This window comes from Raphanus sativus, unplaced genomic scaffold, assembly GCF_000801105.2.
Source record: "Raphanus sativus cultivar WK10039 unplaced genomic scaffold, ASM80110v3 Scaffold2730, whole genome shotgun sequence".
Taxonomy (NCBI): Eukaryota; Viridiplantae; Streptophyta; class Magnoliopsida; order Brassicales; family Brassicaceae; genus Raphanus; species Raphanus sativus.
The window spans coordinates 1-14129 of record NW_026618038.1 but is presented as its reverse complement, the minus strand read 5'-3'; the positions used below and the strand labels follow the sequence as shown (position 1 = coordinate 14129).

Genomic DNA, 14129 nt, shown 5'->3' with positions numbered 1-14129 from the left:
TGTAGACAAGAACATGAAAGAGGTTAAAGTAGCGAGGAAGCAGACATGAGCAAGAAAGATCCATCCACCGAAGCAAGAAGAGTAATAATGAAGCAAAGTTGGTATGAACCAGTTTCATCTGGAGCCGCACATTGTTCTTCCCCATTGGAATTGCCTCTGCCCTGAAGACATAGAAGCAGTAACGAATTTTACAATCAGAGACCCCCAACTAAAAAGGCTAGTAAATTTGCTGAAATTAGAACTTACTAGAGAGTTTCCTAAACTAATCTAACTTTGATGAGAAGAGATTTACATAAACTCCCCAGAAAATGACCTAAAGTTCTGAGCTGGGTGTTTAAATAATTCACCTACTTTTTAATTATAGCTCAACTAATCAAAACGAATAAAGTAAAGTCTTAAACTTTAGGAGAAAGGAGACAAAACCCAGAAAAGGACTTACAAAGTATTTGCGTGTTGGACATCAGCTTCCAAAATCTTCAAAGATTCATAGTACGAAGAAGAAGATGAAGAAGAAGAAGATATAGCTAACTGATTATACATCTCTCTCTCTCTCTGATGCAACAAGGAATTGATTTGAAAGAATCCCAACAGAGAAATATAAGAAACACGAAGATGCCAAAAAGGAGAGAGATTGGTCTGATTGATCGGAAAAAAGGCAAGAACCTAAAAGGACAAAGAAGCTTAACACCGCAAGGACACAAGTCTCCACTTCTTCTCTTTCTCTCTCTCTTTGCTTTTTGCCTTTTTGATTCTTTTGTTCACGGCTATAGCTGCTTTGTTTAAATAAATCGTGTTCGGACAAGAAAAAATCGTTTTCTTAATTACTAAATTAATTGTTCGTGATAATTAAGCTTTGGTACTTTGAGTTGAGATGGCTTTTTCGTATCTGAATATAATTAATTGTCACTTTCATTCAATTTGTAACAGCTTTGGGATTAAATACTTAAAAGCGAATATAGACAAATAGACCGAAGTGGAAGAAGGCGTGTACTTTCTTGTCTCACTAATAAAATTTTGATTTGCTGAAGTAAACCAATGAATAATGTCCCAAAATTATTCTATGGTGTAAAGCGTAAGCTTTTTAATTAGAGGTGGACGTCAAAAGCCGACAAGAAATATTACGAATTTTGTTTGAATTCGATACTATACATAAGAAAATCTTTTTGTTAACAAAAAAATTAAATTAGTTAACAATAGGTTTGGTTCTTTGGGGTTCTTAACTCTAATGGGCTTCAGTTTATTGGTTCGGTTGGGTTATAAAATGTATTGGGCTTTTAATTCTAAATGGGTTTGAAAATGGGCCATCCTCTTAAAATAATACAAAAATCAAGAAAAAGCTTGGTACTAGAAACCCAAATTATTTGATTACTTTGAATTAGACAAAATGAAATCTATACAAAAGAATGTTAAAAGGAATATATGTATGTGTGTATATATTCACAAACACGGAGTTCTTTCTATTTCTCTTGTCTTGACAAACCGATGATATTCTTATTGAGCTGATCGTGAAACCTACCGGAACGCCGCACACTAGCGGCTCTTCTCGCGGTGGAACCAACCGTCGTTGGCCTTATCGATCGTTGCCTAACCATTTCCACAAACTCAGGATCATTAGACTGACCCTCGTGTCTTATCCACTGAATCATTTGATGGAAACCGGGGAAGTATCTCATCTGAACCGACTTGAAGACAAAGTAAGGGATCAAAGCGAAGATCATCACTAAGAGAGTAGTAAGCCAGTAAGATGGCGCTGGAGCTAGGGCTTCGAGGAAGACTTTGTAAGCATCTAGGGAGAAGGTGGGAGCCATGGCTCCGTATATCATGAGGAAGGTGTACCATAAAGCAATTGAGCCCCATATTACAATGTGCTGGACCCAAGTGAAGTAGCTTATGGCTAAAACCATTTGGAGATTGACCACCCAGACTACGCAAGTGTACATTGTCCCTCCGAGGATTTCTCGACCGGCGGTTTTGCCGTTAGGGTTGTAGAGTTGGTGTTCTTGGGATTGCTTGCAGATGAAGAAAACGGCTAGAGCCGAGATTAGTCCATTGAACATCCATCCAATGATTCTCTTCCAGCTGAAGAGAAGATTCTGAACTCCTTCTTGGTATAGCAATGGGAACTGCAAAAAGAAAAAAATTTAATGGCTGTATTTAGACGAAGCTAGGGTTTTATAAAAACCCTACCTTGTAACAGAAGCGAGCTGAGACGTCTTGATCGAAAACACCGAGAGCAATGACGGGAAGCGAAGAGAAGAAGACGTTGAAAAGCGATAGGAACCAGTCGTTATATGCGGGTTGAGCAGAGAAAGATATGTAGGCTTCGTATAAGAACAAGGTCACACCAAAAGTGATATTCTTGTAGAAGAAGTAACATATCTGCCCAAGTGGAAACAAAACCCTAGTTAGGGAAAGTGCGATGATGTATGTATTATCTGATACAGAGAAAAAAAGAAGCTGTACCATGGATGAGATTCTGCAGTAACACCAGTGACCATGGACGAGCAAGAGACGCTCTAAGTATCTGAACTGAGCAATGGCTATATCGCTAGACATAACGGCTTGCATTCCCTCAACACCGCTGATTCCGACACCTATATCTGCTTCTTGAAGCATTCCAACATCGTTTGCTCCATCTCCAATAGCTAAAGTTGTCTTCCCAGTTCCAGTTTTGACCAATCGTGTAACCTAAAAAAAAAGAAACAAATCATATATCAGTTAAACATACTAAAACTCAATAAACGCATAAAAGAGACATTACCAATGCCTTTTGCTTAGGTGATGATCTGCAGCAAATAACAGAGGCACATCCTGTGGCTAAATCAAGAAACTTGTTCTTGAAATCATCTTCAAGAGCATACGATAACGACTTCCCGTCGATGATCAACGCAAATGCCTCATGAGAGTCGTCTGTGCCGCTTGCTCCTGTTGTGATTAGAGCTTTCCCTTCCTCCATTTGCTTCACCACGCTTTCTCTTGATGCCTACATATGTGTTTGAAGAATCTCATTCAGTAAACTATATCAAAAATGTCTATAAAAAATAACATATCAATAAAATTAAATTACCTGTTCAGTCACATCTTTCTCTCCAGCTTTCTCCAATGCTTTGATATGTGGTGTCTCAAGATTTATGATGATCTGCTTCATCTCTTGTCTAAGTAAACTACATGCAAATCTGAATAGGTTCCAAAAAAAAGAATGTCAGTAACTATAAAAACAAGAACAATGTCTAGATTCAGACATAAGAGTAGAAACCAAAGTTACTTGCCCAATATTGATTGCAGTCTCCATCTTGTCTCCGGTTAGAACCCATATCTTTATCCCTGCTTGAGCAAGCTTGTCGATACAATCCGGAACCTAAAACCACAATTAAAATCAAACCCCTACTCGAACAAACATTTAAAAAAAAAACATTTAAGAAAATGTAGTCTTACAAGAGGCATACCCCATTTTGAAGTTTGTCCTCAACAGCAGTAGCACCAAGTAGAATCAAATCGCGCTCCATTTTATCAGTGATCTCATCTATTAAGCTCTCACGATCCTCAGTCACCGAGCTCTTAGCTTCATTGAAGTTGTTGCTGAATTTTACGTACTCATTTTCATCAACTTCGCGGTATGCAAGTATCAATGTCCTTAGCCCTGCATCTGCATATTCATTAACATGCTCTCGTGTCTTCTCTTCGAATTCACGCCCGTTCATGGAAAGTCTTTCAAACATAACACTGCACACACACACACAACAAGATTCCACATATTCAACAAGAAAGCCTCAAAATGTTAAATCTCTCGAGATTTTCAGTTTAACTTTACTTGTCAGCTCCTTTGGATAGTAACAGAAGCTTCCCATCTTCATCGCGCACGATCACAGACATTCTCTTCCTCGTGCTGTTGAACTCAAGAACGTTTAGTAACCGATATTCCCTGTACCAAAACAGAGGAATGTTCATTTCCTTGACGTCCAAGAAACCTCAAAGATATCAAAAAAGAACAAACCTTTCAACTTTCTGCCCTGTTGCAAGATCCAATTCACGGATTGATATCCCGTTTTGCGTGCGGCTAAAGAACTCAAACCCGAGCTCTCTAGCCGCGACAACAAACGCAGCTTCGTCAGGAGACTCAGCCTCGTAAGAGATGGCCCCGGTGGCTTCATCTGTTTCGGGTATAGCCGTGTGACAAACAGCTAACAACCTGAAAAACTTCTGCAAAACCTCCGCTTCTCGTTGCTTAACCCAGCTCCCTTTCATAACCCTCTCGTCCTGGAAGTTAAACCCTTTGACCTTAGGACCAGACCGGCCCACTGCATCATCATCAGCCAGAACCGAACCCCCGCTTCTCATAGCCATAGACCTTTCAACTTCGGTCACACCTCGTCCGTAAGCTGTCCCCGCGATGGAACACTTGATAAACTCCATGGAGTTGCAAGTCAATGTTCCGGTTTTATCCGACAGAACCGTGTCCACCATCCCAAGCTCTTCGTTGAGATTCGACGTTCTTGCGTGCGCGGGTTTATCCGTCTCCTCGTAGTACATCAGAATGTCGCTGTTGATGAAAACGCTCTGAAGAACTTTAACGATTTCGATAGAGACGTAGAGAGAGATGGGAATGAAGTAGCTGTAAAGCATAACCGCAGTTAAGAAATGGTAGATTGCAGCCATTGGAGCTCTATCTGGATCGAAGAAGATCTCTGCGTCGTCTGGTTTTAAGTACCATCTCTCTGTTTTTCCTCTGTTTCTCACTCTGTCCTCTCTTGTCTCGATTCCAAAGATGATGGATCCGATAAAAGACATCAGAAACACTACAACGAACATCATGTAGATGATCTTGTCCATCTTCCTCTCGATTCTGCTTCTCTTTGATGGAGGATCAGTTGAATTTTGAATCACCTGTCATCAAATAAACTTCAAAATGAGACTTGTGATGCAAGGTTTATGTAGATGCTGTTAAAGTTTGTACTAGGCATTACACATTTATCCGAAGCCAAAAAAACTAAACAATATCAAACCGAATGTCATAAATATCTAGATGGATCATATATTTCTATATATTTATGTAACTAGGTGTTTTCCTGCACCATGTGCAGTAAAATTATATTCAAAATTTAATTTATATTTAAAATAAGGTTTATTAAATATTATAGATTTTATTATTTTTACCGATATTTAAATATGGATTTTATTTATTTAAATATTAAATTAAGATAAAATGATTTTTTATTTAAAAAAATATTGTATAATTATAAAAAAATTGAACTAACAATATTTATAGGATCTGTAGATATATAAGAATCTAATGATTTTATGATTAGAAATAATTTTTTAAAAAATTGTAGCAATTTTTAAAGATTTAGTAATACAAATTGTATAATTATAGAAAATAAAATAAAATATAATTTCGAAATTTTAATGTTATATATGAATATATTTATTTTATAGATGATGTATGTGATATTACCATATTTAAAGAAGTTACCGGAAATAAATATCAATATTAAATGTAAGGTATGAGTTATTACCATATTCTAAAAAGTTTACCAAAAATATAAATCAACATTAAATGAAATCATCCATGTCATATTTTTCGGAAACCATGTCATCAATTTTAGTAGCCATGTCATATTATTTTTTGTGAAACTGATTGTAGAGAAGACATGTGGCAAAATCACTTCTCAAATATAGTCTAGGGGACTAAAACCGAATCGAAAATTCAATGAATGTCTGAATTTTTAAAATACAGATACTTTAAAATATTAATTATGTTTAATTTCTAAATACCAAAATATCTTAACAATACTAGTTATAAACCGAATTACCCGAAAATAGAAATTACCTAAAATATTTTTACTTTTTCTAATGAGAAAAAGATAAAATAGCACCAAATCAAGTTTTTGTCACAAAAATAGCATATCACAAGAAAGAAAATGACCAAAAGAAGTTTTATTAGAGGGTAAATATGCATTTATAACCCCCTTGGTTTAATTAATCTAAGATTTAGGGTTTAGAGTTAAGGGATAGGGTTTTAGGAACATATTCAAATTTTTAAAAATAAAAAATAAAAATGAAAATTTTCAAAACAAAAAGGTGTTATTTTGGTCATTTTATTTTTTGAATACTATTTTTGTGATAAAAACATAAAAAATGTTATTTTAGAGATTCGCCCTTTTCTAATTATCCTACATTTTTTATCAGAAATTATTCGAACTGCCTGATATTTGATTCAATGTCTTTACCCGTGTTATATGAAATTATCTCAAAAATCAGAATCGAATTGGACTCAAAAATTTCCGGATATTAGCTTGTTTCCAAGTTTCCTATCTGAACCGAATCGAAAACCAAAATAAGCAAACCAGAATTGAACCGAATTTTGCAAATAACTGAACATTCCTAAATCCAGAGAATTCGTACCCAGACCAAACATACAGAACGCCAAAGTTTGTACCTTTGTGTCGTGTCCGGTGAAGACAACAGCTCCGTAAACATACTCTGTGTTTCTAAGCTTCGAATCTCGAAGAAGAAGCTGCTGGACCGACAACGGAAGTCTCTGTTCTTCCAAATGCAACGTCCCGACGAACGTATAAAGATCCGCATTGGGATCTTCGCATCTCACCACGCCTTTAAACTCTTTAAAGTCAGAATCTTCATGTAACGCCGACGAAGTCGCCTCTAAGCCCTGTTTCACTTTCAGATTCGTCTCACCGTCGAGATTCATCGTCTCCACGTAGCAAATCGAGTCCTCGTAGCTCGACGACAGAAGCAAAAGATCCGCCGGAAAAAACTCGTCCTTTTCGACCCTCACTATATCTCCGACTCTAAGCTCCCTCCACCCTTCTTCCCGGAACGTCCCGTCTCCGTCGTGGACCTTCACTCTCCTGTTGTTCACTTCCATGTCCTGTCGTTTCCTTCCCCAGTCTTCGATCCCTTCTTTGACCATGCTCGCCGCGATGACAAAGCCGAGAGGTAGCAGAGCGCTGACGGGGCCGTAAGGAGAGAGCGGAGTCAACGACAGGGCACCGGTGACGAGGAAGTAGAAGTTGGCGACGCGGCGGAACTGCTCGAAGAGAGATTTGGGTAAGAAGGAGGCGGGAGTGTACTTCGTTGACCTGACGTAGTTTCCCGCGTAGTTGCGACGTTCGGCGGCGGGAGAGTTGGGTTCGTTGCAGTAGACTACTCGGGAGAAGCCTGGTCCTCCGATCTGTGAGTGGTCTTCTTGAAATGTAGATTTGCGACATCTGAAGGCGTAGATGTTGCTTAGATGTAGTCTTCTTCTTATCCGACCTCCCGCCATATCTCTCTTGTCTGAAAAAGATGTTGTGAGAAAAGAATGAAAGAATGAAAGATTTAGAACTATAGGATAAAGAATCTGAGAGAGAGAGACAATGTTGGATTGTTGTAAAAGTAATTATATCATTTGATTTAGCAACTAAGCAGGGAAGAGGAGAGGAACGAGTGTTTCTTCGTTTTCTAATAATTTTTTTTAAAACTCTGACGACGACTTTCAACGTATCATTTTTTGAATGAGTGGTTCTTTATTTTTGTTGCTATAGCCTATAGATTACAGAACGAGGAAGAAGTAAGAGATCGCTGAATAGCTGGCTTCTATTGATTCAATGAAACTAATAAAAATCAAATTTGTTACCATCTATGTTGGCGGAAATGAAAAGTACTAGATCCGTAGATTGTCTATGTTCTAGACGAATTAAATAATATATGATGTCAGGTATGATGTCAGGCATGATTTAAGTAATAAAAAAAGATGTGTTAATTATACAGGAACCAATGTTCATGGAGCCGTGGATGGTTTACTTATTATTAGCATCTCTGAAAAGTTCTTGGAAAAAAGGATAGTGATTAGTAAATGAATTATGTGTTTAATTGACTTACTCTCTAATGTAAGGACTAGTATATGTTTTTCAAACTATATAATTAGTTTCTAGTGATTCCCGGCCCAGATGATTATGATCTGTTTTCGATTTTCTGATTAGTTTATCTTCTGATACTACTTTGAAACACATGTGAAAAATATTTTCCATCTCATAGTGTATTTTGCCAGTTCAGTAATGTGGACTAGTTAAATTGAGAAATATTGTAGTTTGGCAACAAAAGTGAATAGATCGTATGTTATTTAGCTCCATTGCCCAACTTGAGCTCCACGACAAACATAATTAGGTTATTTTGCACACTAGTTGGTCACAATTTACAAAAACACACACACACAAGTTATACACAACCCGTTGATATTATATAGGTATATTATTATAAATAACTAATTCAAGTCCAAGTGGAGAGTTAATCAGAATTCTGCTAAATAGTTTATGGAATTAACTATATTTCTTTTGTCAGTACATTTGTTGGAAATCATCAAAGTGTGTAATTAAGTTTAAGATGATCCAACTAGACTAAAACAAGCAAAGCACGAACAAAAAAAAAAGACTTTCTGATAATCAAATGGGATCAAAGCTTTACAATTCGCTTTCTACATGTTAATAATACACAGAAGACTAGTGAACCGTGTCAATATGAGATGTTTTTAGGGATAATTTGAAAAATACTCTATAATAAGTTTGAAATTTAAAAAGTACATCTTCTTTTCATTTTTTTTTCAAAAATTACACTTTATTAAACATGAAAAGACATTTTTGTCCAGATTATATATTTTAATAATTGAAATTTAATTTAAAATTAATAATAGTAATATTATTATTAGAACCTTAACTCTCTCTTCTTGCAACTTTCTCTTCTTTTCCAGAGTTTTATTTCAAAAGCATCGTGGCATGTTAGCTCTCTGTCTTTTTCATGCATCAATGTTTGTAGACATTAGAGTGTGTGCAATTCAAAAACAAAAAAAAAGAACATACATGATATTTCTTTTTTTGTGTGTTGAATGATATTTTGTTGGTCTGTGATAATGAGCTTAAAACATTATCAGGTACTGATACAAAGGTGAGAAGTGTACATTACGTACAGTGCTTCGAAAACTATCTACTTCTTGCGAAGTGTTTTTATTTGGAATTCTGTTTTTTATCAGTGTGCATTTCAAAGTGGGGGAAAAGCATTAATTTGATGAAAGGTGAAAATGGTCAAATTTATCACAAAATCAAAACTAAAACAAATTACCAAAACCTAGAAAATCAAAACCAAATCCAAGATGAACGCTTAGAACACAAAAATATCAGAATACACTTAAGTATAGAAAGAATAAATTATAAAACTAGAGAAAAATGGTTTGGAAAACAGATCGAGAAAATTAGCAGAAAGAAGAGAAGAAGACATGTCGCTCATTTTTTCCCCAAAAAACTTCAAAATTTAAGATATTATTTAGATATTATAAAGATTTCTTTTTAAAAAAACATATCTTATAGTTGAAATAGTTAGTTTAAATATTAAATCAATTATGATAATAAAAATGATGATGACATTAAATATTCAGATGGGCTACTTTAGTAAATTCATATATACAAAATTGTAGTTTTCAAAAAGCATAAATGATAATGTAGTTTTCAAATTAAAATCTCATATAAGTGTATTTTTCCAAAATTTCCCATGTTTTTATCATGTTATAACTTCCTATAAAAGCGCTTATGATATTTCAACTAAGATTTTAAACTTTTAGTGTTTTAATTAAATTTCTTTTTCTTCTCTATGTACTTTTTCTTTCTATATCACGGGGGTACACACGTTTAGAAAGAAAAAAGTATATAGGAGAGAAAAAGAAAATTTCACTTTCTCATTAGCGGTCAAGACCCTACGTAATTAATTTTTATTTTATCAAAACACTTTAGTCATCTTCGTTAATTACTTTTGAAAAGAAAAAATCTTTTCAAAAAGCCCGATGAGGCTAAATTTACAAACATTGGGCTTTAGGCTACGTTAATGAGCCCAAAATAGGCTTATCATAACTGGTCTCTTAATCCGCTATGTAATTATCTTTAACCAACTCGGTTAATCAATCCGCCTTCTTCATGGAATGACTTTACCTTTCTACCCCTCCACCAACCATGATTTCTATTTCTATTTTTTTTTAATCAGGGGAGGAACTTGAAATTTCATAAAGCCGTTGTATTGGTTAGAGAGAGAAAGCAACATAGAGAGAGAAAGTGAAATTAGGGTTCCCAAAAAAAAAAATTGTGGATCCTCTTCGGAAACAATGTTCACGCCGCAGAGAAAACAGTGGATGTCTCCGGCGATGACGCCGAGAAGCGAGACGCGCCTTTCCAACGCGGATAGAAAGGGAAAGGCGATTGCGTTCAGCGAGGACCCGCCGGTGAATTCGACTCTCCCGCCGCCGCCTCCGATTGGAACTCTGACCGGAGAGGGCTTTTCCAGGGGTCAGACTGATGATTATACGGATATGGGGGACTGGAGAAGATTTAGGGAAGTGGGTTTGCTGGACGAGGCTTCGATGGAGAGGAAAGATCGAGAAGCGCTTCTTGAAAAGATCTCCACACTCGAAAAGGAGGTACCTTTGATGGAATCAAGTTTGATTGTTTTTGTGATTATCTGTTGATGGGTTTGTTAAATGGGCCGTGTGTTATCTAATTAGAAGGTTTAATGTGTTAATTAGATATGTGTTCATGATGGCAATTTGTAACCTTTAGCTTTTCCTGTGCAGTTATATGGCTACCAGCACAATATGGGACTTCTTCTCATGGAGAATAAGGAGTGGGCTTCGAAGCACGAGCAACTGAACCAGGCGTTACAAGAAGCTCAAGAGATTCTTAAGAGAGAACAGTCATCACATCTTTACGCATTGACTACTGTGGAACAACGGGAAGAAAACTTGAGAAAGGCCTTGGGTTTGGAAAAGCAATGCGTGGAAGAGGTACCAACAGTTAGTTTTAACATGATGGATATATCTGGATGCATTGATTGTTTGGAACAGTAAATCATAGTTCTGTACTAGTTAGATACTTGGAGATAAAATTCTTTCTTTTTCTTTTGCAGCTTGAAAGGGCTCTTCGTGAGATTCAAGAAGAGAATAACAAGACAAGGCTCGCTTCTGAAGCTAAGTTAGCTGAAGCAAATGCTCTGGTTGCTAGTGTTACCGGTAGATCTTCTGATGTGGAAAGCAAGATTTATTCTGCTGAAAGCAAACTCGCAGAGGCAACTAGGAAGAGCTCTGAGCTGGAAATGAGATTGAAGGAAGTGGAGACTCGTGAGAGGGTCCTGCAACAAGAGCGGCTTTCATTTGCTAAAGAGTAAACATAGATATTCGTTATACGACTTTAAAAATTGAAATCTTTTTGTTAGTCTAACTTGTATGTTATTGCAACGCAGGCGAGAATCATATGAAGAGACTTTCCACAAGCAAAGAGAGTACCTTCATGAATGGGAGAAAAAGCTTCAAGAAAAGGAAGAATCAATGCCTGAACAGAAGAGAAGCCTGAATCAAAGAGAGGAGAAGGTTAATGAAAAAGAAAAGAACTTGATGTTGAAAGCAAAGGAACTTGAAGAACGCGAGAGAAAGATTGCTTTGTCAATGTCAAAGTGTAAGGAAACTGAAGAGGATTTGAGTAAGCGATTGAAAGAATTGACGGCAAAAGAGAAAGTGAGTTGTGATGGATTTACCCTTGAACATTGCATCTTTAGACCCTTGTTTTTTCTCATGTGATTTTGTTGTGATGGATTTACCCAGGAATCTGGCACACTCCAGAGCATGCTAATGGCAAAGGAGAAGGAGTTGCGAGCACTTGAAGAGAAGCTTATTGCTAGAGAAGGGGTAAGGTTTAAGGACACTTTTGTGCAACAACAGTTTTTTTCCTATAGCAGAAAATTTTTGCTCTACGGTTAAACAATGGAATCTCACTAACTCCTATTACTGTACGTTCTGTCGTGCTGCACCTTAGATTATGTTTTTGGTAATTAAAGCTTTACCTTTTATCTCTTAAACAGACAGAAATTCAGAAGCTTATTGATGATCAGAAGGCAGAATTAGCTGATAAGATGCTGGAATTTGAACAAGAATGTGACGAGAGAAGAAAATCTCTGGACAAGGAACTCCAAAGAAAGGCGGAAGAGGTTGAACGACAGAGAGTTGAAATTGATCATGGCGAGGAGAAGTTGCAGAAAAGAAACCAAGCTCTGAATAAGAAGTTTGAGCGAGTGACTGAAAAGGAGATGGACCTTGAAGCAAAGTTTAAAGCTATTAGAGAAAAGGAAAAAAGCCTACAAGCTGAGGAGAAAAGGTTAAGCTTGGAAAAGCAACAATTAATTTCTGATAAGGAGAGCCTTGTGGATTTACAACAAGAGATTGAAAACATCCGGTCTGAGATGATGAAGAAGGAGGATGCGATTCGAGAAGAACTCAAAAGTCTTGAAATCAAGAAGAAAGAGAGGGAAGAGCACCAGAGACTGCAATCTGAACTCAAGTCCCAGATAGAGAAATCAAGACTCCACGAGGAGTTTCTTTCCAAGGAAGTTGAAAATCTGAAGCAAGAGAAGGAGAGATTTGAAAAGGAGTGGGAAATATTGGATGAGAAGCAGGCCGAATATAATAAAGAGCGAATGACAATCTCTGAAGAAAAAGCAAAGTTTGAGAGGTTTCAAATGCTGGAAGGAGAAAGACTGAAGAAAGAAGAGAGTGCTTTGAGGGTTCAGGTAAAGCAGGAACTGGATGATATTAGACTGCAGAGGGAATCATTTGAGGCCAATATGGAACACGAACGTTCAGCATTACATGAGAAAGCCAAACTTGAGCATTCTAAGGCGCTTGACGATCTGGAAACGATGAGAAGGAATCTTGAAATTGAACAACAGAAAAGAAAAGAAGAAGACGAGAAAGCTCTACAAGACAGACTGTCTCAGTTTGAGGATAAAAGAAGGAAAGAGCTTAGTGATATCAATCACCGTAAGCAGGCTTTGAATAGAGAGATGGAAGAAATGGTGTCGAAAAGGGGTGCTCTCCAAAAGGAAAGTGAAGAAATTGCCAAACACAAGGAGAAACTCAAAGAGCAGCAAGCAGAGATGCATAATGACATCAGTGAACTTAGTACACTCAGCATCAACCTCAAGAAACGTAGAGAAGAGTTTGCCCGTGAACGGGGTCGGTTTCTAGCATTTGTTCAAAAGCTCAAGGATTGTGAGAGTTGTGGGCAACTGGCGAATGAGTTTGTACTCTCTGATCTCCAACTACCATATAACGAAGAAGAAGCTATTCTGCCACCTAACGGAGTTTTGAGTGACCTTCCAGAAAGTTCTGATGCGTCTGACTCCTGTAATATCAAGAAATCTCTAGACAGAGATGCATCAGGAAGTGGTGGATCTAGAAGGCCCAACATGTCGATACTGCAGAAGTGCACTTCAATACTTTTCTCACCAAGTAAAAGAGCTGAGCATGATGTGGACACATGCAAGCCGGAGCAGCGTCCATTCTCCTCACTGGCCGTTAATAAGGAAACAAAAGGTGAAAGACCACTGCCAGTTAGCTCATTCCCGGACGAGGATGAGGAATATACAGACAGTCGAGTACAAGAAACATCTGAATGTTCTCAGTTTTCTGAGCTCCAAAGTGCCAGGAGTGGACGTGGACGTGGCAGACCTAGAAAACCCAAGCCTTTTGTGAATCCTACTAGTTCCGCCAAGCATGCCAGCCCTGAGGAATCATCAAAAGGTGAAGTGAGTGGTCACGTTTCTGGTACTAGCGAGAAGACAACAGCAGGCAGAGGTGGAAGGAAAAGACAGCATGCTGAGGATACTGCTACTGGTGGTGGACGTCGTAAGAGACAACAGACTGCTGTTGCTGTCTTGCCGCAGACCCCTGGCCAAAAACGCTACAATCTGAGGCGGAACAAAACGTAAGTTTCTTAATCTTGCGACTGTGTGTTTACAAAGCCTTAATATGGCTTCACGTGATTTTGTTTAGAATATGTTGTGTTAGAGTTTAAGGGGCTCCTGTGTTAGTTTAGTTTCACTTTTGTAATTTTATGTGTAATAGTCTTACATTCCCTATCATTGTTGTGTCCTAATTCTTCTCACTGATGTCCTAAAATCTTATGGATGTACAGCGTAGACCAAGCTCCAGCAAATGTTGAAAATAATGCAGCTGGTGGTGAAGATGATGCAGACATTGCTCCCTCTGCGCCATCAAAGGACAATGTCGAAGAAACTAGCGAATCTGTCGTGGAACCTCTTCCAGC

The 14129-nt window shown here is 37.5% G+C and overlaps 2 protein-coding genes across 2 annotated transcripts; one reads left to right on the top strand and one right to left on the bottom strand.

Annotated features, from left to right (window-relative positions):
* Window positions 1-1368: 1368 nt before the first annotated feature.
* On the bottom strand, window positions 1369-7540 carry LOC130505951 (probable phospholipid-transporting ATPase 11). The gene is made up of 10 exons (XM_057000555.1): window positions 6437-7540; window positions 3995-4884; window positions 3812-3922; window positions 3447-3723; window positions 3270-3358; window positions 3068-3176; window positions 2762-2983; window positions 2464-2688; window positions 2188-2379; window positions 1369-2123 (listed from the first exon to the last, which is right to left on the bottom strand). The coding sequence occupies exons 1-10, from the start codon at window positions 7280-7282 to the stop codon at window positions 1458-1460; spliced, it is 3627 nt and encodes a 1208-aa protein (XP_056856535.1). The 5' UTR covers window positions 7283-7540; the 3' UTR covers window positions 1369-1457.
* Window positions 7541-10037: 2497 nt separating this feature from the next.
* LOC130505950 (protein CROWDED NUCLEI 2-like) lies at window positions 10038-14124 on the top strand (the record flags this gene model as incomplete). The annotated part of the gene is made up of 7 exons (XM_057000554.1): window positions 10038-10453; window positions 10607-10816; window positions 10939-11192; window positions 11272-11542; window positions 11630-11713; window positions 11887-13787; window positions 13998-14124. Coding segments are annotated over exons 1-7 (3159 nt in total), but the record flags the coding sequence as incomplete, so codon positions are not given.
* Window positions 14125-14129: the final 5 nt, after the last annotated feature.

Bases quoted from the DNA above. Each gene is read 5' to 3' on its own strand.
- LOC130505951 (XM_057000555.1), bottom strand. From the start codon at position 7,282: ATGGCGGGAGGTCGGATAAGAAGAAGACTACATCTAAGCAACATCTAC. The intron at 3,923-3,994 runs GTTTGTTCTTTT...GTTTTGGTACAG, and splicing joins ACAGGGCAGAAAGTTGAAAG to GGAATATCGGTTACTAAACG. The intron at 3,177-3,269 runs GCAAGTAACTTT...GAACCTATTCAG, and splicing joins GAGACTGCAATCAATATTGG to ATTTGCATGTAGTTTACTTA.